The following is a 26,273-nucleotide window of genomic DNA, read 5'->3' on the forward strand; positions in this document are numbered from 1 at the left end:
AATTGAGGAGCCCGCGCACCACAATGAAGAGTTGCGCCCTCTTGCAGCAACTAGAGAGAGCCCGTGTGCAGTAATGAAGACCCAACGCAGCCAATAAATAAATAAATTAAAAAAAAAAAAACAGGTTAAAAAAAAAAACATCTCCAGAGCTCACTAGGTACCAACAGATTATGAAAAAAAGGACCCAAGAACAGTGGTGATAAAAAGATTCTAAAAGCTTCTGGAGAGAAAAAAGGTATAGATAAAGAATCAGGAATAAGAATAATACCATATTATTTAATAGTAATACTGGAAGTTCAAGATGGATGACTTCAAAATTCTGTGGGAAAATAGTTTTTAACTTAGAATTATATTATGTCCAACAAATAGTAATGTATGAGAATGGAATAAAGATGCTTTTAGGAACATTGTCTCAAAGAACTTACCTCCTATGCCTTCTTTCTTGGGAAGCTACCAGAGGATGTGCTCCATCAAAATAAGGAAAATGATCACCAAAGACGATGGCATGGGATCAACCACAGTGGGGACAACAGGGATTTCCAGGATAACAACTAGGTGGTCAGCCTCGAGAGCATCCTAGGTCCATGTTAGCTTGATGGAGACTCTAGGATTTCCGAGGGGTGGGGAGGGAGGGGGGATGTAACTGATGTGGAAAATTGTACTGAGAGGCATTTTACAAAACATAAAGGGTTATGGAACGACAGCCATAGTTTTGATGAGAAATAAGCAAATTTTAACATGAGGCATTTCATAACCCAGGAAAAATGAAACTGCTCAAGAAGAAAATGTTATCCTTGGTTCCACAGTGAACCAGATTTGCGTAGTATTAATACTGAAAATACTGTAACAGATTCAGACAAAAATCATGATATAACTGTACTGAGATGGTAGCAGGAGGAAGGAAGGTGAAAGGACTAAAATTCTCATCCTCCATAATAAGAAGCAATAGATAACATACAAAACGGATCCGAAAATTTATAGCAGTAGATGCATATTATTTAGAAACATGGAGGTGAAGATCAGAGAAACATCTCTAAATGCTGAAAGTGGTTGCCTTTGGGGAGAGGCTGGGCCGAGGAGGGGAAGAGAATTTCTGGTTTTTATTGTAAGTCTTTGAACATTATTTGATTTCCTAAACTTTTTACTTTGGTAAAAATAGAAAATTAAAATGCAAACATATAAAAAAGTTATGGATGGTGCAGTACAGCAGGGACAATTTTGAGCTAGGAATGAAAATACAAAACTATTGATTACTTATACTGTGATCTTGGGTAAATCATATAACTTCTTTGAGTCTCAACTTTCTTATCTATTCATTATGGGACTTTTGTTATTTCTAAGGGCCTTTCCAACAATAAGATTCTGATTCCATAATAACAAAGTATTTTTCTAGGAACTGCAAAGAGAGGGAAACTTTTCTCCATGTTCTCATGGTCCACCTGTATGTCCTGTTGCTCACTTTGCCAGGGGTCTCCTTACCGTTGCCCCTTGATGTTAAAATGGAACTAGTGTGCCCATAACCTGGGATCCTATGGTACCTGTGAGGCTAGTCTCCGCATGGCCTCCTCCTGCCGCCTGCGCATTTCTGGAGTTCCTGGGCAGCTTCCACTGGTGATAGAGGAGTGGGCTGAAACTGGCTGTGTGAGTGGCAGCTCTCTGTTGGCATCCACATCTGGATTAAAGAAAACGAGATGTTTGCATCAGATAATCATAAAGCTCCAAACTAAAGGAAGATTGGCTAAATTCCATTTGTTCTTTGATCCAGCAATTCTACTCCTAGGTATACGTACCCAAGAGAACTAAAAACATATGTCCACGCCAAAACTTGTACACAAACGTTCAAAGATGCAAGATTCATAATAGCCCCAAAGGGGAAACAACCCAAATGTCCATCAACTGATGAATGGATAACATGTGGTACAGCCACACAATGGAACATTATTCGACAATAAAAAGAAATGAAATACCAATATACACTACAACATGGATAACCCTTGAAATGTTACACTCACTCAAAGAAGCCAGTTACAAAAGACCATATAGTGTATGATTCTATTTATGTGAAATGTCCAGAATAGGTAAATCCCTAGGGACAAAAAGCAGATTAGTGGTTACCTAGGGGTGGAGACAGGGACTTAGCGGGGAAATGAAGACTGACTGCTAATGAGTATGGGATTTCTTTTAAGGGGGGAACAAAAACGTTTGAAGACTATGGTGATTTCTGCACAACTCAGTGAATATACTAAAGAGCAATGAACTGAAGAACTTAAATGGGTGAATTATATGACATGAATTGTAGCTTAATAAAGTTGTTTTTTTTAAAAAAAATTCCATTTGTTCATGTTATTTAGGTAATATCTTAACTACTACTAGAAATTATAGACTATATTTATGAATACAGACTATTTTAAAAATGGGTACAAAATAAATATACTGTTATTTGATGGTCAATAGGAGGTGGATTAGGGGAAAATAGTTCTCATTTAACTCCCTGCCAGTAGGACTCAACTGAGACGTCCTCCATCCAACTGCAGAGTAAATTCCCTGGTCACTGCATAGACTTCTGAACAAACTGTAGGAAGGCAGATGTGGGAGATGGCAGTGAAAAAGCCTGAAGAAACGTGCGTGGTGAACGTTCAGTGACTGGCACTGTATCATGCCTGTCGTTTACTCCCTCTCCCCACCCCACTCCCCTTTATCTGGTACTTGATTTTGTGGGTAATTATTGTCTGAATACCCTCTGTCTTCTAGCTGTTCGCTTTTGGAGATGCCCTCCTTTCTGTCTGGGTGTCTTTACTTCCTGCTTGGTATTCAGAGAACAGGAGAAATAAAAGTTAACAGGGAGGAGCCGTCAGTGTGCACAGCAAAGTGGCAAAACAGACTTCTGGAACGAGCAGCGTGGGGCGGGGAGGGGTGACTCACTGAACAGCTCTCTGGGGGCATGGCAGCTGTTGGCAAATGTCAAATCCAAACACTAACTACACCGAGACTTGCAGTGATGGGAAAATATAGGCTTGTGTTAGACTGCACTTCCCTAACCACTGTACTGAGTTTACTTGTAGTTAATGTAATAATGCCTGAATTACACAACAGGTCCAACTTCACAAAATGTTTTGGTTCTTTGTGTGTGTGTGTGTGTGTGTGTGTGTGTGTGTGTGTGTGTGTGTGTGTGTGTTGGGGGGGGTGGGTGATGATGGTGGTGGTGGAGACTGATGGGGGAGTCAGGTTTGGGAAGGGGTGTAGGCGGAAAGCAGGATGACAGGCTAGTGCCTGCCTTGACAGCTTTTCTGTGCCTCCCCGGGGAAATGACAAGGAGGGGGCGGCTGGGGGCTGGGTGTCTGTGGGGGAAGGACACAGCCAGGCAATGCAGTGCTGCAGGCAAGACTGCTCACATCCTCCACGGCAGCGCTGCTTGGCGTGGAGGTGGCAGGGACAGGAGAAAGAATGACACAGGATGCAGAAATGGAAGTTGGGAGCTCCAATAATTTTCTACATTATGACTACAACTACATCACTGGCTTAGGGTTGGGAAGGTCAGTGGGATTCCAGATACACCTATCAAAGCTTACTGTAAATTAAACTGTAAAAAGTTAAGCCAATTCTCTATACACATCATCCTTGTTCACTAATGGAAAAAATTCTGCTACTGCCAGTAACACTTCCAGCGCTAGCTCCTATAGCAACAGATCCATGCTGAATAACAGCTTGTTCTTTATCAACCACTTATTTTTTTTTTCCCCTCAAAGAAATATCTTAAATTGGTTAAGATATACTCAGTTCATATTTGTTTATAGAAATAACAGAAATATAAAATAGAAACATATAGATCACTGATTTTTTTTTAAAGTAACATTTTTGAGTCCCTATACTTGAAAAGCTTTAACCCAAACCTCATGAGGTTAATAATACAAGAAAGATGAAACACTTGCCCTCAAAACTAAAAAATTTAATGAGAGAGCCAGTTCTAAAACAAACTTAAGTTAGATTTTATTATTAATCATTTGTATAGCAGAAAATGAAAATTTCACAGATATATGTAGCTATTGGGGTAATTTCAAGAGTTGATTTTGTTTTTCAGAGTTAATATTTAAATATCAGTAAATGACATCAATCACTTATTCTTGACTACGCTTAAGGAGTAGTGGTTTGGTTAAGATGGCATAAGCAGAATGTAGTATGGACATCAAAGATGATGATAAAAATTATTACATCAAAGATTACAACAAGGTGGGCTTCCTAGGTGGTGCAGTGGTTAAGAATCCGCCTGCCAATGCAGGCGACACAGGTTTGATCCCTGATCCAGGAAGATCCCATAGGCTGTGGAGCAGCTAAGTCCGTGTGCCATGACGACTGAGCCTGTGCTCTAGAGCACTCGAGCCACAACTATTGTGCGCATGTGCTGCAACTACTGAAGTCCGTGTGCCTAGAGCCCATGCTCTACAACAAGAGAAGCCACTGCAATGAGGAGCCCGCGTACCACAATGAAGAGTAGCCCCTGCTCACCACAACCAGAGAAAGCCCGTGCGTAGCAATGAAGACCCAGCGCAGCCAATAAATAAATAAATAAATAAAAACAACAAAAAAACCACTCTTCCCTAATTAAAAAAAAAAAAGATTACAGCAAGGCAATGCTGGTTCTGTGTAACTCTGATCGGTACGTAATCACATACTCTATCTCCTTTAACACCTTTTCAAGTTTTGAAAGTTAACTATCAGGCCAAATCTAAGTCTCAACATGTGGACGTTTACCACATGAATGGGAACGTCCTGGTATTTTTAGAGTTTCTCTGGAGGTAAAACGCAGTGGATGTTAAAGAATAACCTAACGAACTACCTTTACAGAACCTCTGCTCGGGGGAGCACATGGGCTCTTTTCTACTAACGCTGCTCTCCCAGGCCTAGAGGGGGCATGCCCAGGTACCTCTGCTTTCAGAGAAAGCAGCTCTTCTTGCCCTTGAGCCATGATTCTACCACTCTGTTATCTGCAACAGTGACATACGGAGGAGTCAGAGAGACTATTACCTATCTGGTTTCCTTTCTGACACACTCAAATAGTTAACCCTCTTGGATTACTCAGATAAGAAGTAGTCTGGTGTGATATTTAAGCACTCTAAGGAAAATACTGGGATAGGTATGGAAAGTTACTTTCAACCATGAAGACATCTTCTTAGACTCACAGAACTTGAGCATTGGAATGAATCTTAAAGATCCCCTAATCCCACTGACTTATTTTACAGATGACAAAACCGAGGTCTGAAGAATTAAAGTAAAATTCTCAAGGTCACAAAGTAGAGTCAATTTGAGTGCTGGGGCTCAAACTGTGGGTTCTTGACTCCAGGGACATCATGCTAATCTACCTCAGAAGAACTTCATCCAGAAACTAAGCATGATACTGCTTTTAAGACGTGAGTTTTTCCATACCAATTCTTACCATACCCTGGCAAACAGGGACTCTTGATCCAACCGGTTTTCTTTCTACATACTAGTTCTTCTACGTGTCAGATATCCATAAGTTTACCAGAGGCAATCTGCCTACTTAATGACATGAAACTGCTAATGAATTTCAAAAGGAAGCCAGGATGTTTGGAGGGTGTTCGGTGAGTTCTTGTTGAGTTCCCACAGGACTCTGTAACTACGCTGCTCCCAAACATTTCCAGTGCTTGCTCTCTGGAAACCTGTGGTGAGCTAGATGAGTGATTTGGACTAGCAGAGCAAGAGTTTCTTTTTGTTCTCTTATAACTAGCAGAAGCCAGGTAGACTGGTTCTACACATATATTGTGTATAGGAAGAACCCCTATACATTTCCTTTCATCTCCTTTACTCAAGTGAGTTCCATCAATAAGGAGAGGGAGCACAGTAAAATGGAAGTGACTGGTCTCTGAAACCAGACTGCTTAGGCTCATACTCTAGTTTCACTATTTACTGGCTATGAAACCTGGGAGGCTTACTTAACCTCTCTGAGCCTCAAACCACTTATCTGTGAAAGGAAGATAACAGGAAGGACCTCACTGAGTTCTTACGGGGATTGGATGAATTAATATTTGTTAAACTCTTAGAGAGTGCCTGGTATTTTAAAAACAAACAAACAAGATCCTGATGGTGATGATTAAGGTGCGCCCTGCCTGTGATGCAAGAAGCATGAATATATGTGAGATCTCAGCATCTTTTCACAAGGAAGTAGGAGAAACCCTTCAAGGACACAATGAGGTTCAAGCCCAAGCAGTGCCACACTGACATCAACTGCAAGGAAATGAAGGCCGCAAACAGACTGTGCTGGCGTGAACAGGAAGAGTGGGCACAGGCCGAGCCAAAACTGACAGTGACGGATGCAAACAGCTCTTACAGGCAATTGCTGCAGTCATTACCCACAGGACAGACCAGCCAGACATCAGGAGGGAAGAGTCACACGTTTATTCTGAAAGGTTTTTTCAGTCACACTCAGGTGACTGTTGGGTATGTGGCTTAAATGTCAACAGAGTATTACATTCTTTCCCCCAACTCTGAGTTAATGGTCCTTACATGCAAGTCAGGTTTTACAGATCAGAAAATGAAAGGACATGAGCCTTAATATAAAGATGTCAGAAAAAATTTCAGAGTAACAAAGCAGGGAATTCTTTAGAAAGGGATACATACGTTTGGGGGAGGCATGTGGGCTGTCTGAGGCGATCTGTCTCATCCGTGTCCCATGGCAGCTGAGGGCCACCAGTCTGGAGATGATGGCAGTTTTGCCGAACCCAATGTTTCCCACGATCACTACTCCTTGGTTGACGCTGGCATTTGAACTTTGAAGTTGAGCATCTATTTCGTGGAAAACCCAATCCCGGCCAACAAACACTGACTCTGTAGTGATGCTGGGCACTTCAAAGAGCAGAGGCTTCAGGGAGATATCTGGAGGCCTATAAGGTGCAAAGCGAACTGGAAGGAACAACGAGAGAACAGAGAACTTAGGCCAAACCATCAACATTGAGAGAAATAAAGAAAAAAAGAGTATGGCTTAGGAGACCACTGGGAGTTATAGTGTGAGGGTATTCTGGGTTATTCAGAAAATAAGAAAACTCTGAATTTTGGTTCTATACAGATAAGCAATGGCATGGGAGCTGGAGCTGCTTGATACTGTAGCTGGCAGAACACAAATGTGATTAAAACAGGAATAATTTATGTTATAGTCAGAAAGTCAGGGTGACAGTAAAAATTATTAAGCAATGGGGATGGCCCAGGCACCAGCAATAAGGATGGATGCAAAAGTAGGGTCCTTAAGGCCTCCTTCTGTGCCTGGGGGATAACCTTTAAAATGTGGGACTGTGGGGAGATACAGGGTTGGAGTTTCTGTGGGAGAGGCCAGGGTGTGGCTGTGCATCCAGATAGTTTACAGCATCAGCTCTTTACCAACCTGTAAGGATGTATTTCATTATTTAACAACCAATATGACCGAACCACTACACATCAGTCCTGTAGAAAGCACTGCAGAGAGAACTTGTCTCTTTAAAAATACTAATAAAAACAGTAATTCCTTTAAGTTTATAATGGTGTTTTAAAAAAATCTAGTAAGTATATTAGGGGAAGCAAACCTCTAAAAGCTCTGATGGTTGAAAAGGTTTTTCAATATGTTAAGTAGTCAAGGAAGCAGAAACCAAATTTTCACTTAACGTCTCTGCACCTGTACTGCTTGTGTTCACGACAATTAAAAAAAAAAAAAGGATTTCTGGTTTATACACATGTCTTAGGGACAAATCCCTACTGCTTTTCTCAAGATTTTTTTCTGTTCTTAAGTAGCTGTGAGATGTGCTAAGGGCTAAGCAAGAGCTCTACTCTCAGTGGTTTTCTAGAAACACGTAACAGATGTACCTTCTAGTTATACTGATGGTAGAAAGAATGATCAACCTTCTAGTTATATTGATGGTAAAAAGAAGTTCTGCCTGACCTCCCTTATCTGAGTTAAATGCCTTCTTAACTCTTTCTTCCTTGTTTTTTTGGCCATGTGTGGGGCTTGCGGGATCTTAGTTCTCCAACCAGGGATAGAACCCAGGCCCCCAGCAGTGAAAGCCAGAATCCTAACCACTGGACCACCAGGAAATTCCCTTCCTAACTGTTTCAAGAGTAGTTCTCGATGTATCATTTTTTTTCATTTTATTATTTATTTTTAAAAATTTCATTTCTGTATCACTAACCTTAGCACAGTGCCTTGACACATAGTACATGCTCAATAAATGCTTACTGAAAGAATTAATTAAAAACAAGGTATTACACTCTCACCCCATTTTATATTTTGAAGAATAAAGGCTGGGGTGGGAAGGGAATGCGACAAGAGAAAGGGAAATCATAAAGGGGGAAATTAGATCTATTTATACTGCTTATATCACTCTAGAACACACTAAAACCACTTATACATCATAAAATGGGATCTGGAGATGGCTGCGTACTTGAGAAAACACCCACAAGCAGACTTCATATACTGAAAAACACTCTCATTTAAAACAGTCTGAAAGCCATTAGAATGATAACTGAGCATTTTAAAAAAGGATAACAATTCCAAAAGTAGTACAAAAATTAAAAATATAAAGCCAAACTCTGATAATAGAAGCAAATTGTTTCCTATATCAGTTTTAAAATGTCGCGAATTTTCACTTAAAAAAAAAAAGGCTGTCAAGATACAGCTACATGGTTACTTATAATTTCCTGATTCCGATCCCTTTACAATAATCTACTCTTTTAAAATACATATATAATTACAGAATTAAGTGAAAATTTAGACTTTAACTTGCTAAAAATATTCTTAATTCTAGTGTCTTAAACATTATTTTATTGAGCTATAATTGACATACCCCTTTTAAAGTATACAACTCAGTGGTTTTTTAGTATATTCACAAAGTTGCACAACCATCACTATTTAATTCCTGAACATTTTCATCACTGCCCCCCAAAGAACCACATACCCATTAGCTGTCACTCTCTAGCCCCTGGTTCCCTCAGTCCCTGGCAACCAGAGACTTTGTCTTTACAGATTTGCCTATTCAAGACATTTCACGTGCATATTATCGTATGATGTGTGGCCTTTTGTGTCTGGCATCTTTCAGGTAGCATGTTTTTGAGGCTCATCCATGTTGTAGCATGTATCAGTACTTGGTCCTTTCTACTGCTGAACAATATTCCATTATATGGATATATCACATTTTGTTTATTCCATTTATCAGCTGACAAACATTTGGGTTGTTTCCACTTTTTGGCTGAGTCATGCTGCTATGAACATTCATGTACAAGTTTTTGTGTATGTGTTTTCAACTCTTGGGTATACGTCTAGGAGTGGTACTGCTAGGTCATATGGAAACTTCATGTTTCAGCTTCTTGAGAAACTAGCAAACTGTTCTATTTTGCTTTTGCTATTTTTTATGGAAGTAATACATATTCACTACAGAAAATTTAGAAACAGCAGATAAACAAAATAATTTTACTCCCAGTAGCCAGAGAGACACACAATTCACTTTTTTCCTGAGTTTTGTCTCTACCATATATACTTATTTTTAAAACAAAAATCAGACTATAGATACTGTTTCATCATCTGCTTTTCTTGCTTTGCTTAGCAATTCCAGAGTTCTGAAAAAGTTGATCCTGTCAGACTTGCCAGCTTAATGGTTGCTTCAGTGGAGGGACTGATTCTTGGAGCTGCTTGTTCCACCATTTCCCAGGATGGGGGCGGGGGGTGCTGCTCACCACACAGGGGGTTCCTGGGACCCCGAGCGCCCATGGTGGCAGACACTCAGACAGACATGCTGAGCGCCGGCTGCGCAGTCACAGGAATCCCAGCAAGGACGGAGAAAACAGATCAACTGGGTAGAGATGAGTGTAATTAGGCCTAGAGAGATCTAAGGTCACACAGCTGGTTTCAGAACTAGAATCAAAAGCAAATTCTGGGACGAAGTGAGAAAGTAGCACTGACATATATACACTACCAAATGTAAAACAGATAGCTAGTGGGAAGTTGCTGCATAACACAGGGAGATCAACTTGATGATGGGTGATGACTTAGAGGGCTGGGACAGGGAGGTGGGAGGGAGTCGCCGGAGGGAGGGGATATGGGGATATATGTATAAATACAGCTGATTCACTTTGGTGAACCTCAAAAACTGGCACAACAGCATAAAGCAATTATATTCCAATAAAGAGCTTAAAAAAAAAAAAAACCTAATTCTGACTCCAAAATCCAGGTTTTTTCTTTTATATTATGTTGCTGCTCTATAGGATGTCACTATTAAATCTGAAATCTGGTCATGAGTTATAACACTGATGACCAGAATTGAGTAGACTCAGCTGACTGGCCTAGGCTAGCTTCTTTCTCCTTCACCTCTCCTGTGTTCCTCTTTAGGAACTGCATGCTTGGCCAGAGATGACCTTTCCAGAGAGAGAACACTTTCTGAGACACTCAGTTGCTTTCTAAACCTACAGACTTATCTCTTCAGGTCCAGGATTACTTAACATTTCGTATCAAAAGGAGCTTTCACGAATAAGACCAACGCCAATTTATAGTATGGGACAAGTACAGACTCAAATGCTGAAGTTTTTGAGAAAAATTCTATTAAGAAAACTTGTTCTCATGTTGACGTAATCTCTCATCATATTTTATTCTACTGAGAAAGCTTTGACATTTTAAAAAGTTATTTTAAAAATTTTCTAAAAATGTAATCAATTCACAAAAGCCTCAAGGGAAGAACAGACAAAATTAGCCCAGTACCATATGGTAAAACAACTGTAGACACCAAGAACAGCCTAGAAGCAATTTCTGTACCTCAGAATCTAAGGCTTTTGTCAGATCAATGTGATAAAAGAAAGCCATACTTCTTATGTACTAACAATATATTTAGGGCATACGAACAAGAAGGCCCTTTGGCCTGCGCTGTGGGACACGGAGGTAATGAATGCTCTCTGTGGAGTTCACATTCCTAAATAAATGTTTCTTTGTTTAGGATATCAGTTGGCTTCCAAGAGATTTTCTAAGGCAGAAACCACTAAAATAATCCAGTGAGAAGTGACCACTGCAACTACAGCTGAGCCAAGGGAAAATGATGGACTAATCCATACATTTAGTAACAGGTGTGCTTTTCTTAACCCTGGCACCCAAGAAGGGGGAGTCCCAGGGCAGCAACAGAGCAGGAAGACCTTTCCATCCTTCTCAAAACACTCCAAAGTATACTGACATCTGGACTTTACTTTGACATTTGTAAAAAAATGATGCATGGTTAAAGAGATGGGTGGATGGATAGATATGTGATAAAAATAATGACATATTAATGATACGATCAAGTCAAGTAGATGTGTGTTTATTATAAAACTATCCTCTTTTTGGGTATATCTGAAAATTTTCCTAATAGAATGCTGAAGGAAAACACATGAAAAAGAAAAATATTCCAATAGCGTACACAAATAAGACAAGCTTTGGAAGGCAGTTTTTATTAAAGAAATTTAATAACCACTCCAGACTCAGATCCACGTGTATATCTCTTCAGTGCCAGTGAGGCCTGCGGCAGACGAATGAATGCTCTCTAGGAATACGAATAACTATACACCTAGGCTCATAGAAAAAACCGACCTTTCTCTAACTATGGCAAAGAGTAAACATTTAAAAAACGAAAAGTGCATTAAGGCTAACAGACCGGCTTGTCTAAATGCAAATATAAACAGCTGCAGCAAGAGGAAAAGGGGAAGGGGAGGTGGGGGCAAAAGAGCTCTAACTGGATTTAGACTAAAGCGTATTGACTCATGGGAAACAACCATGAATCATCTGAAAAGAAGCTGGTCACAGGACTGGGAGAAGAAAGGGTGTGTGTAATACAGCGAAGGTCTGGTACAAACAGGAGCAGAGTTGTATTTCCTCACATTCTTTCATAACGGCTGTAAAGTCTAGCCTGGAAGCACCTCTGTTCCTCAGAACAAAAGATAACTTCAGGTTTATTCTTAGGGTTCAGGCCAAGCATGCTATTCCCTACACAGAGCAGAGGAAAAACACGTGCCTCAGACAAACCTGGTATCACATGAGCACCAAACATAAGCCAAAAAACATGCTTTATTTTTTTCTTAAGTATACTTATTAAACCAAGGCAGGCCTCATTTGTCTACTGAGTTTCTAGAAGACTTGCTCTCCCACTGACAAGAGTCAACTCTGTTTAGGGTCTGCTGCTTATTTACGGCACTCAGGAATAGGACTACAGTAGGCAGGTACTCTTACCCTGGGAAATGAGTTTTTGAAGAATGTAAAGCAATTTGAAGCAGGTCCTAAAAAACAATCTAAAGATAATAGCTTGAGAAATGTTCATTCCAGATAACTTCTGTTTAAAAAAAAAATTAAATAAAGCAGAGTCACTTTTTGGGTCAGCAGGGAAACACATAGCAGAGCAGGTAAAACTGTGGACTCAGAGTCAGGACGCTTCAGTTTGTATCCTGTCTCTGTTACTTGCCAGCTCTGCGACCTTGAGATAGCTACCTATGTTCCTGATATCTCAGTCTTCCTCATCTTTAAGACAGGGATAACCACGGCATGTGAGGATTAACATGAGTTCATACATGTAGTGTACCTAGGACAGTGTCTGCTGGTTAACTGCGGTTAGCTGCTACCACTATCCACGTGATCAAGCCAAAAAAGAAGCCAGTGTAACCTAATCACCTCCTTCCCACACACATTTATTTAAAACAAAACATAATGAAAAGGAGACTGAGAACATGCTCACTCTCTTGGAGCCCTCATCTCTTTGAGCTCCTGACTTGTGTTCCTTCTTCCTTTCACCCCACCAAACATTTTGAAAGAGCCACGCTTGCTCTCTTCACTTCCATAGCAGTAACTCACCCTAGCCTGGCTTCCTCCCATACTACTCTGCTGAAACTGTTTGGTTAACGACACTAAAGACTTTCTAACTTTTAAGTCCAATGAGTTATTTTCAGTCTTTACGCCTAACCATGCCTCAGTATTTACACTTTTAACGAATCCCCACTTTTTGAAATACTTTCCCCTCCTGGGCTTAACATAACAACACTTTCTTCTAGGTCTTTTTTGGTCCTCTCCTCCTGATATACCTTTAATGATTCTTATTCTTCTGCCTATCCCTAAAATATTGCCAATCTTAGGTTCTGTATTTTATTGTTTTTTACCTTCTTCACGATCTGCCTGGGTAATCTCAAAGGAATAGACTAATGGCTTTTACATCTATCTAAGTGGTGATGGGGTTTACATTTCTGTTTCAGATCCCATTCCTAAACTCCTGTATAGCATTACCAGCAATTTACAAGAGTTATCTATGTGGATTTCCAATAGATATCTCAAACTTAAAATGTTTAGAATTGAAGTTATTTTCTCACTCACCTTAACCTATTCTTTATTTTCCATTCATTATCTCAGTTAATGAAATATCACCATCTGTCTGATCTCCCAAGATAGAAACTCGAGACTCACCAGGATTTCTTCTTTCTTGACCTTTACATCTAATTTGTCATAGGTCCTATTAATTATTCTTGAGGAATCTCTCTCAGATATAATTCCTGTTTTCTTTTCCCATTCCACTGTTACTTGTAGTGATATAACCTTTGGAGGAGTTGTCAGATTACCCTAAGCCTCAAATTTTGTTATCTGTAAAATGGGGATAATAAGAATATCTACCTCATAAGGCTAAACAAGAAAATGCATATAAATTCTTAATTCAGAACCTAGTTAATTCCCAATGAATGACAGTCATATAGTTTAGATTCTCAATCTCTTGCTTTTTACCATGTACTTAAACAAGCTTTCAATGAATAACTTTGCATCCCACACATCCCTCCTGTATACAGCCATCAATGGTATATATCTGATATAATCATGTTAATCCTTACACTTCTACCCTCATGCCTCATCAACTTACCCTACCACAATCACCCAACCTGGTAAGTCCTCATTAACTAGGATAGTTCTTGTCACAGGGTAAGTACATTCAATAACGTTTAATACATGAATTCGTGAATGAAAACAGTGAATATGAATTTTCCATTCTCAAGTGCAGGGAAATGTTTATAGACTTGGCTTTGGTAGGACAGGAAGGCTACAGCAAGACAGTTATAGGATGTAAAACCAGGTCTTTGAAAATCACTTGAACCATATACCATGATAATAAAAAGAAATGAATCATTTGGTTGCCACCTTTTAGGGATATATTCTTGTGTAAAGACTACTGTCATAAACAAGAGGGCCATTAAGTAACAAGATATTCAGGGAAGAAAAACTGTTATTTTCCAAGCTCTGTACATATCACAGGCAAGGCCTGGATGCTGGCCAAGACACCAACAATCAAACAATCACATTCCTACAGGAAGCTGGGGGGAGGGAGAAAACGTGCCTTAGAGCTACTGTCCAGAGAGGACAGGATATATTTTTTTAAAGACTATTTTTCCGTTCTTTTAGAAAAGCTACTGAGAAGGCTGAAGTCACACATATTGATTTATTAACTAGTCTTGTTAAAGTGACGTGGGATTTATTTTGTGCAAGTAATAATCATATTTAATTCTTCTTTATTACAGGTAAAATATGTATTTTGGCTTACAGAAAACCCAATTCTAACTATCAAGCCAGTCATTTTCTAAGGAGAGATGGATTGATGCTCTGGTTCATTTCATCTATAATTTTCTTTTTAAAATTTGACATGAATTTCCACTTCTGGCGAAGATGGAGAAACAAGGACTGGATTTGCCCTCCCACCTAAAACAACTCTAAAACAAACAAAGCTCTAGACAAAATATAGGAAACAATGGTTCTCAAGACACTAGACACAAGCAATGAAAAACAGTAAACCCCGAGCTATGGAAAACAAATGAGGTAAACCCTATGCCCACTCACAACACTGAGAGAATTTTCAGACCACAACGTAGGGAGGGAGAATCCAGTCAGACTCCGACAGACTCACTTAGTTGAGTAGATGGAGCTGAGAATCCAGGGAGACCAAGGCAGCCACTGTTCAAAGAACAGAGTACTGGAAAGGAGACAGCTGTACAGAAATAATTCTGGAGACCTGTGGAGAGTAACCCTTGGGTAATCAGCAGAGTAGTGATTAGCACAAGTATGAGGATTAGAGACGAGTATCTGCAGCTTACAAAGGGCCAGGAACAGGGCCTGTTCCTACCAGCCAGATGGAAAACCTCACAAGGTACAGGACACTGGATAAATCCAGGAAGGTCTTGACTCCACAGTATGGAATAAAGAGACCTGTAAATATTGTTCTGATTCCATTTAATGAATTTTAAAGGCAAGACCCAAAACTGATCATGCTGTTTCCAAATAACTAAGTCACATTCCAGAAAGAAGATGAAAAATATTTATAGGAAAACAAAAATATCCAATACTCAATAAGGTAAAATTCACAATGTCTGGCATCCAAGTGAAGATCATCAGGCATGCAAAGAAACAGGAAAATATGAACCATAATTAGGAGAAAAATCAATCAACTGAAACTGACCCAGAACTGACACAGATGTTAGAATTAGCAGAGAAAAGTATTAAAACCATGATTATAACTATATTCTATCTGTTCCAAAGGGACATGGAAATTACAAAATACCCAAATTGCACTTCCAGAGAAAAAGACATCAGAAATGAAAAATACACTAGATGCGATCTGAAACAAATTGGACATTACAAAAGAAAAGATGAGTAACCTTAAAGACATGGTAATAAAAACTATGCAAAATTAAATACACAGAGAAAGAAGAGATAAAAACAAAAAAAAAAAATTAAAAAAAATAAAAAGAGGATCAGTGAACTGTGAGACAACTCCAAGTTGTCAAATATAAGTGGTAACTGGAGTCCTTGACGGTGGAGGACAAAAATATATATACAGACAGAGAATCAAGATGGCGGAGTAGCAGGACGTGTACTCACTTCCTCTTGCGAGAGCACTGGAATTACAACTAACTGCTGAACAACCATCGACAAAAAGACAATGGAACTCACCAAAAAAAACCACCCCACATCCAGAGACAAAGGAGAAGATGGTAGGAGGGGCACAATCGCAATAAAATCACATCCCATAAATGCTGGGTGGGTGACTCACAAGCTGGAGAACAGTTATACCACAGAAGTCCTGAGGGTTCTGAGCCCTGCGTCAGGCTTCCTAATCTGGGGGTCCAGCAACTGGAGGAGGAATCCCCAGAGAATCAGACTTTGAAAGCCAGCGGGATTTGATTGCAGGCCCTCCACAGGACTGAGGGAAATGGAGACTCCACTCTTGGAGGGCACACAAAAAAGTGTGCTCACCAGGACCCAGAGGGAGGAGCAGTGATCCCATAGGAGACTGAACCAGACCTACCTGCTGGTGTTGGAGGATTGCCTGCAGGGGTGGGGGGCAGCTGTGGCTCACTGAGGAGACAGGGGCACTGGTAGCATGGGTTCTGAGAAGTGCTCATTGGCGTTGAGCCCTTCCAGAGTCCACCATTAGCTCCACCAAAGAGTCTGTAAGCTCCAGGGCTGGGTCGCCTCAGGCCAAACGACCACCAGGGTGGGAACACAGCCCCACCCATCGGCAGACAAGCAGATTAAGGTGTCACTGAGCTCCACCCACCAAATTGGATTAAAGTTTTACTGAGCTCCGCCCACCCAGCCCTACCCACCATCAGTCCCTTCCATCAGGAAGCACCCAGGAGCCTCACAGACACCTTCCTCCACAAGAGGGCAGACAGCAGAATCAAGCAGTATCAGCACTATTTCATCCTGTGAAACTGAAAATCACAGCCACAGAAAGACAAAGAAAATGAAAAGGCAAAAGACTTTGTACCAGATGAAGGGACAAGATAAAATGCCAGAAAAACAACTAAATGAAGAACAGACAGGCACTCTTCTGGAAAAAGAATTCAGAATAACGATGGTGAAGATCATCCAGGACTTTGAAAAAAAGATTGGATGCAAAGATCGAAAAGTTGCAAGAAAAGTTTACCAAAGACCTAGAAGAATTAAAGAACAAACAGAGATATGCAACACAATAACTGAAATGAAAAATACACTAGAAGGAACCAAGAGCAGATTAACTGAGGCAGAAGGGCGAATAAGTGACCTGGAAGACAGAATGGTGATAATCACCGATGCAGAAAAGAATAAAGAAAAAAGAATGAAAAGAACTGAAGACAGCCTAAGAGACCTCTGGGACAATGTTAAACACACCAACATTCGCACTATAGGGGTCCCAGAAGGAGAAGAGAGAGAGAAAGGACCTGAGAAAATATTGGAAGAGATTCTAGTTGAAAACTTCCCTAACGTGGGAAAGGAAATAGCTACCCAAGTGCAGGAAGCGCAGAGAGTCCCAGGCAGGATAAACCCAAGGAGAAACACACCAAGACATACAGTAGTCAAACTGACAAAAATTAAAGACAGAGAAAAGTTATTAAAAGCAACAAGGGAAAAATGACAAATAACATACAAGGGAACTCCCATCAGGGTAACAGCTGATTTCTCAGCAGAAACTCTGCAAGCCAGAAGGGAGTGGCATGATATATTTCAAGTGATGACAGGGAAGAACCTACAACCAAGAATACTCTACCCAGCAAGGATCTCATTCAGATTCGATGGAGAAATCAAAAGCTTTACAGACAAGCAACAGCTAAAAGAATTCAACACCACCAAACCAGCCCTACAACAAATGCTAAAGGAACTTCTCTAAGTGGGAAACATAAGAGAAGAAAAGGACCTACAGAAACAACAACAAAACAATTAAGAAAATGGTAATAGGAACATACATATCAATAATTACCTTGAATGTAAATGGATTAAATGCACCAACCAAAAGACACAGACTGGCTGAATGGACACAAAAACAAGACCCATATATATGCTGTCTACAAGAGACCTGCTTCAGACCTAGGGACACATACAGACTGAAAGTGAGGGAATGGAAAAAGATATTCCATGCAGATGGAAATCAAAAGAAAGCTGGAGTAGCGATACTCATATCAGATAAAAGATTTTAAAATAAAAAATGTTACAAGAGACAAGAAAGGACACTACATAAAGATCGAGGGATCAAATCCAAGAAGAAGAGATAACAATTATATATGCACCCAATACAGGAGCACCTCAATACATAAGGCAAATGCTAACAACTATGAAAGAGGAAATCGACAGTAACACAATCATAGTGGGGGACTTTAACACCCCACTTACACCAATGGACAGATCATCCACACAGAAAATTCATAAGGAAACACAAGCTTTAAATGACACAATAAATCAGCTGGATTTAATAGATATCTATAGGACATTACATTCAAAAACAGAAGATTACACATTCTTCTCAAGTGCACATGGAACATTCTCCAGGACAGATCACATTTTGGGTCACAAATCAAGCCTTGGTAAATTCAAGAAAATTGAAATCATATCAAGCATCTTTTCTGACCACAACGCTATGAGATTAGAAATCAATTACAGGAAAAAAACTGTAAAAAACACAAATACATGGAGGCTAAACAATACGCTACTAAATAACCAACAGATTACTGAAGAAATCAAAGAGGAAACTAAAAAATACCTAGAGACAAATGACAATGAAAACACAATGATCCCAAACCTATGGGATGCAGCAAAGGCAGTTCTAAGAGGGAAGTTTATAGTGATACAATCCTACCTCAAGAAACAAGAAACATCCCAAATAAACAATCTAACCTTACACCCAAAGAAACTAGAGAAAGAAGAGTAAACAAAACCCAAAGTGAGTAGACGGAGAGAAATCATAAAGATCAGAGCAGAAATAAAAGAAATAGAGACAAAGAAAACAATAGCAAACATCAATAAAACTAAAAGCTGGTTCTTTGAGAAGATAAATAAAATCGATAAACCTCTAGCAAGACTCATGAAGAAAAAGAGGGAGAGGACTCAAATCAATAAAATTAGAAATGAAACAGGAGAAGTTACAACGGACACCGCAGAAATGAAAAGCACCATAAGAGATTACTACAGGCAACTATACGCCAATAAAATGGACAACCTGGATGAAATGGACAGATTCTTAGAAAGGTATAACCTTCCAAGGCTGAATCAGGAAGACATAGAAAATATGAACAGACCAATCACAAGTAATGAAATTGAAACTGTGATTAAAAATCTCCCAACAAACAAAAGTCTAGGACAGATGGATTCACAGGTGAATTTTATCAAACATTTAGAGACGAGCTAACACCCATCCTTCTCAAACTCTTCCAAAATATTGCAGAGGAAGGAACCAAACTGATTTTATGAAGCCACCATCACCCTGATACCAAAACCAGGCAAAGATACTACAAAAAAAGAAAACTACAGACCAACATCACTGATGAATTTGGATGCAAAAATCCTCAACAAAATACTCGCCAACAGAATCCAACAACACATTAAAAGGATCATACACCATGATCAAGTGGGGTTTATCCCTGGAATGCAAGGATTCTTCAACATACGCAAATCAATCAATGTGATACACCATATTAACAAACTGAAGGATAAAAACCACATGATCATCTCAATAGATGCAGAAAAAGCTTTTGACAAAATTCAACACCCATTTATGATAAAAACTCTCCAGAAGGTGGGCATAGAGGGAATCTACCTCAGTATAATAAAGGCCGTATATGACAAACTCACAGCAAACATCATTCTCAATGGGGAAAAACTGGAAGCATTCCCTCTAAGATCAGGAACAAGGCAAGGATGTCCACTCTTGCCACTACTATTCAACACACTTTTGGAAGTCCTTGCCACAGCAGTCAGAGAAGAAAAAGAAATAAAAGGAATCCAAATTGGAAAACAAGATGTAAAACTGTCACTGTTTGCAGATGACATGATGCTACACATAGAGAATCCTAAAGATGCCACCAGAAAACTACTTGAGCTAATCAATGAATTTGGTAAAGTTGCAGGATACAAAATTAACACACAGAAATCTCTTGCATTTCTATACACCAACAATGAAAGATCAGAAAGAGAAATTAAGGAAACAATCCCATTCACCACTGCAACAAAAAGAATAAAATACCTAGGAATAAACCTAACCAAGGAGGTAAAAAACCTGTACTCAGAAAACTATAAGACACTAATGAAAGAAATCAAAGAAGACACAAACAGATGGAGGGACAAACCATGTTCTGGGATTGGAAGAATCAACATTGTGAAAATGACTATATTACCGAAAACAATTTACAGATTCAATGCAATCCCAATCAAATCACCAATGGCATTTTTCACAGAACTAGAACAAGGAATTTTACGATTTGTATGGAAACGCAAAAGACCCCGAATAGCCAAAGCAATCTTGAAAAGGAAAGATGGAGTTGGTGGAATCAGGCTTCCCAACTTCAGGCTATAGTACAAGGCTACAGTGATCAAGACAGTATGGTACTGGCACAAAAACAGAAATATAGATCAATGGAACAGGATAGAAAGCCCAGAGATAAACTATGGTCAACTAATCTATGACAAAGGAGGCAAGGATATACAATGGAGAAAAGGCAGCCTCTTCAATAAGTGGTGCTGGGAAAGCTGGACAGCTACATGGAAAAGAATGAAATTAGAACACTCCCTAACACCACGCACGAAAATAAACTCAAAATGGATAAAAGGCCTAAACGTAAGGCCAGACACTATAAAACTCCTAGAGGAAAACATAGGAAGAACACTCTTTGACATAAATCACAGCAAGATCTTTTTTGATCCACCCCCTAGAGTAATGGAAATAAAGACAAAAATAAATAAGTGGGACCTAATGAAACTTCAAAGCTTCTGCACAGCAAAGGAAACTATAAGCAAGATGAAAAGACAACCCTCAGAATGGGAAAAAATATTTGCAAACAAATAAACAGACAAAGGATTAATCTCCAAAATACATAAACAGTTCATCCAGCTCAATATCAAAAAAACAAACAACCCAATCAAAAAATGGGCAGAAGACCTAAATAGGTATTTCTCCAAAGAAGACATACGGATGGCCAAGAGGCACATGAAAAGCTGCTCAACATCACTAATTATTAGAGAAATGCAAATCAAAACTACAATGAGGTATCACCTCACACCAGTTAGAATGGGCATCATCAGAAAATCTACAAACAGTAAATGCTGGAGAGGGTGTGGAGAAAAAGGAAAGCTCTTGCGTTGCTAGTGGGAATGTAAATTGATACAGCCACTATGGAAAACAGTATGGAGGTTCCTTAAAAAACTAAAAATGGAACTACCATATGACCCAGCAATCCCACTACTGGGCATATACCCAGAGAACACCATAATTCAAAAAGACACATGCACTCCAATGTTCACTGCAGCACTATTTACAATAGCCAGGACATGGAAGCAACCTAAATGTCCATCAACAGATGAATGGATAAAGAAGATGTGGTACATACATACAATGGAATATTACTCAGCTGTAAAAAGCAATGAAACTGGGACATTTGTAGAGACATGGATGGACCTAGAGACTGTCCTACAGAGTGAAGTGAGTCAGAAAGAGAAAAACAAATATTGTATATTAACACATGTATGTGGAGTATAGAAAAATGGTACAAATCAACCAGTTTGCAAGGCAGAAATAGAGACACAGATGTAGAGAACAAACATATGGACACCAAGTGGGGAAAGCGGGGAGGGTTGGGGGGGGGGGATGAATTGGGAGATTGGGATACCAAATTGTACACTCTAAATATATGCAGTTTATTGTAAAAAATAAAAAAATAAAAAGTTAAATATATATATATATTTAAATGAATAATGGCTATGAAATTTCCAAATTTGACAAAAACTATAAACTTACTGATCCAGGAAACTCAATAAACCCTAAGTGCAAGAAACATGAAGAAAATGACACCAGGGCACATCACAGTCAAATTCCTCAAAACCAGTGATAAAGAGAAAATCTTAAAAGCAGCTGCAGAATAAAAAGACACATTAAGTACAGAGGAATAAAGATAAGGATGACAGCAGATTTCTTGTCAAAAACAATGCAAATGAGAAGGCAGTAGACCTAAAGCTTTAAATTATGCGAACAAAAAACATGTCAATCTAGAATTCTACACCCATCGAAAATATCTTTCAAAAATGACAGTGAAATAAAGATTTTCAGGCATATAGAAGCTGAAAAAAATTAATAATTAGACCAGCAGATCCACAATATAAGAAATGTTAAAGGAAGTCCTTCAGGCAGAAGAAAAATGACACCAGATAGAAAAATACAAAGAAAGAAATGAAGAGCACCAGAAATGGGAACCATGTAGATCAACATATAAGACTGTTTTTCAAAACTCTTTAGAAGATAACTGACTTTTATATGGTGGGGTTTACAACATTTGGATAAGGAAACTGTTTCACGACAACAACATAAAGGCTGGGAGGAGAGAAACAGAAATATACTCTTGTGCAGAAAGGAGTTAACACAACAGGCCTAAGACTGCTAATCCTTAGAAAGCCTGCTTACAAGATTGGCTCTTACTGAAGTCTGGGAATATAGATTTCAAGAGGATTCACACCATTCCAAGAACTAAGAAGAATGGCTCACTGTACCTAATTTGTACAAACAATATTGTTTATGCTGAATACTTACTTTTCTTCTGGAAGTCTGGAATTTTGGTACGTTTTAGGCAAGGAGGTCTATGTGACCAAACCCCAATAAAAATCTTGGGCACTGAATCTTTAATGAGCTCTCCTGGAAGACATTTCACACATGACACAACTTATTGCTGGAGGAATTAAGTGCATGTTGTGTGACTTCACTGAGAAAGAACACTTGGAAGCTTGTCTGGTTTCCTTTGGAGTTTTGCCCATGTACCTTTTCCCTTTGCTGATTTTGTTTTGTATCATTTTACTGTAATAAAGCACAGCTATGAGAATGACTATATGCTGAGTACTGTGAGTCCTCCTAATGAATCAGTGAACCTGAGGGGCACCTCAGACACAAGTATTATAAAGGCCTTGAAAACTTTACCAAGATGGGCCATATTTTGGCTCATAAAAAATTCTGAATAAATTTAAAACAATTCATGTTTAAAGTATGTTCTTTCACCATAACAGAATTAAATTAGGAATTGATAGCAGAAATATATCTGGAAATTCCCCAGAATATCCATGAGTTGAAGAAGAAATCAAAAAACAAATTAGTATTTTGAACTGGATGAAAATGAAAATACAAAATCTGTGAAATACAGCTAAAGCAGTACTTAACAGGGAAATTTATAGCATTAAAATGCCTATATTAGAATAGAAGAAAGATCTATATCAATGACCTCACCTTTTACCTTAGCAAATCAGTAAATAAAGAAAGAAATCCCAAAGCAAGCGGAAGAAAGGAAATAATAAAAAGCAGAGTGGAAATAAATAAAACAGTAAACAGAAAAACAACAGAAAAAATTAATGAAAATAAAAGATTTAATAAACAATAATATCAATAAAATTGATAAATCTCTAAGCAGACTAATAAGCAAAAAAAGAGAGATGACATAAAATACCAACAAGAATAGAATTAAGAATGAGGGGTAACATGACTACAGATTAAAAGGGTAAGGGATGCTATGAAGGTGTGGTATTAGCATCAACACAGACAAACAGATGACTGGAACAGAAGTAGTCCAGAGACAGATCCCATACATATATGGATGACTGATTTTTGACAGTGCAAAGGCGCTAAAGGAATTCAGTAGAGGAAGAACAGTCTCTGCAACAAATGATATTAGAACAACTGGATACCTACGTGCCAAAAACAAAACCCCCAAAGAACTTTGATACATATCAAGCACTGCACCACATACAAAAATTAACTCAAAATCAATCACAGACCTAAACGTAAAACCTAAAACTGTAAAATGTCTAGAAGAAAACACAGGAGAAAGTATTTGTGACTTTTGGTTTGTCAAAGAAAGCTTAGATACAACACCAGAAGAACAATCCATCAGAGACAAAAATACATAAACTCGACTTCTAACAACTTCTGTTCTTCAAAAGACACTGTTAAGAGAATAAGAAGACAAGTCATACACTGGGAGGACATATTTGCAAAGCACAAATCTGATACAGGACCTGTATCCAATTTATATAACAAACTCTCAAAACTCATTAATAAGAAAAGAAACCACCCAACACAAAAGTGGACAAAATATCTGAACAGACATGTCACTAAAGAAGATATCTGACGGCAAATAATCATGAGATGATTAACAATAAGCACAATGTTGGACAGCAGATCCTTAAAACTTTTTCAGCTTGCATGACTCAAACTTTATATGCCCAAAGAACAGCAACTCCTCATTTTCCACTCCTTGCAGGCCTTGGTAACCATCATCAGGCAATTAGTGTTTACATGCAACTGTGTCCCATCCCTAACACGCCAGTGTACAACAAGCCATTGTATTGCTATTATTATATTACTTACAGCTTTTTATATTATAGTGTCTGTGATATAGGATAGCATGGTGGTTAAGAGCACAGGCTCCAGTCTTCCACATATGAAATGAATCCCTGCACTGCCAACTACTAGACATGTAACTCTAAGCAAGTTATTTAACCTAACTCCCAGTTTGCTTACTACCACCACCTGCATCAATGAGCTGTGAGGATTAAATAACATGTTTAAAGCTCTTAGCACTGTGTCTATAAAGAATAAGAACCCCAATAAATGCAAGCTATCATTTTTTTATCTGTTTAAGTGTCCCATTCTCAGCATTTGTCTTAGTGGTTTAAGAAGTCTACTGTATTCTATTAATATGGGGATAAAAAACGAAAAAGGCTTATTTGACTCTGGAAAATAACACTGAGTCTTTGAATAACTTGTATGTTAAACTTCAGCTTTCTGACATTGGTTTTATAGAAAAACATTTGTTGAGAAAAACTTGGAGTCATTGTTGAGTGGAACTTTTAGGAAGGGAACAATGATCTTTGAAAAACAGTAAAAGAAATAGGGAAAATCCAACTCTTTCAAATGTTGCCACTTTTTACAAGTTTCCTCACGCGCTTAATACCTCAAAATGTGGGGAAAATATAAAAACAGTAAAGCTTTTATAAAAACATCTGATAAAAGAATTATATAACTATGTCAACATAGGTTTGTGCTATTAGATTGTTGGTCTTGAAGCTGAGATTTTTACTGGAGAATCAGAACTGGCTAATTACTTGAAATTTAAGATTAAACATTTTAAAAGTGAACACAGTGATGAAATAGCTATGGCCCTACAAAGGAAATTCTCCAGTGCTGTATTTTATTAGTATCTGGGGAAGTTATTCCATAAAAAATCTTTTATTACATACTGCAAGATTGGACCACTTAGATCATTTTACTGAATCAAAAATGTTTTACAAAGTGTTACCTAAATAAATTTACTGGCATTATGGTTACTTTAATAAGATTTAGTCACTTTTGGAGAAAATAATGATAGAAAGATTAACTGGGAAGCTATTCTTTAAATCTAATTTAGATCAAAACATAAAAATGGCTTAACGGTTATTTATTTTTCTTTACTGAACTCAGGCATTTAAAAATATTTTCAATGATTTATTCTTGCAGAATTAGATATCATGATTAGAATTTCTTTCATCTTACTCCACAGCCTTTCTTTTTTCTTTTGGATTTCATATTTTTTTCTTTATTCATTTTTTGGTCCACAGCCTTTCTTTAAGTAGTGTGTTATTTAATGCAAGAGGTCAAATACGTGCCTGTTAGAAGATTAAATGGTTTATAGACTCTTCTCTTTCCCAAAGGTTAATTCTCCCTTTCACGTCATGTGGGGGAACTTTGTTGTATATTAGCTACTGTTTGGGGTTTCAAATTCTAAGAGAGAATTTACCAAGTAAAGCTGGTTTATATAAAAACCAGATCTGTGTACCTATCTGGAGCTACTTTACCAATCAATGATCTGTTTTAAAAAATTACAGCTAGACTACTCCAAAAAGTATAAATCAGTTTCTAGCAGACATTCAAAGACATCCAGTTTGAGTAACGCAATCTCAAATTTTTGGGTGCTTTGCAAAAGAGCTGGCTGGGGGTGAGAGGATCATCTCACACAACTAAAGCTTACAATCTACCCTAATATTTATATATAGGCAGTTATGTGCGTGCAACTTTATTTCTGGATTTTCGATTTACCTAAAAGGAAATTTAATCTTGTAAAACTAAAACAATGAACAAGGAGATAGAAAAGACTGATGGAAATATTCCCTTGTAAATGTGAGAGCCAGCCAGGCAATGATCAAGATGACTAAGCAACCTCAGGGATGCGTGACTCAGTGGGCTAATGCAAGATTATTAGCTTCATGACATACATCTTAGTCATCT

At 38.5% G+C, this 26,273-nt stretch overlaps 1 protein-coding gene across 17 annotated transcripts in view; it reads right to left on the reverse strand.

Moving 5' to 3' along the window:
- Positions 1–26,273, reverse strand: part of TANC2 (tetratricopeptide repeat, ankyrin repeat and coiled-coil containing 2) — a 342,062-nt gene that overhangs the window by 85,530 nt on the left and 230,259 nt on the right. For all 17 annotated transcript variants that reach the window (XM_057716527.1, XM_057716534.1, XM_057716530.1 and 14 more), the window contains 2 exons: positions 6,634–6,915; positions 1,539–1,672 (listed from right to left, as the gene is read on the reverse strand). In XM_057716527.1, coding sequence (XP_057572510.1) covers positions 1,539–1,672; positions 6,634–6,915 — 416 coding nt within the window. The remainder of the gene's footprint in view (positions 1–1,538; positions 1,673–6,633; positions 6,916–26,273) is intronic.

The sequence above is a fragment of the Hippopotamus amphibius genome, chromosome 17 (genome assembly GCF_030028045.1).
Source record: "Hippopotamus amphibius kiboko isolate mHipAmp2 chromosome 17, mHipAmp2.hap2, whole genome shotgun sequence".
Taxonomy (NCBI): domain Eukaryota; kingdom Metazoa; phylum Chordata; class Mammalia; order Artiodactyla; family Hippopotamidae; genus Hippopotamus; species Hippopotamus amphibius.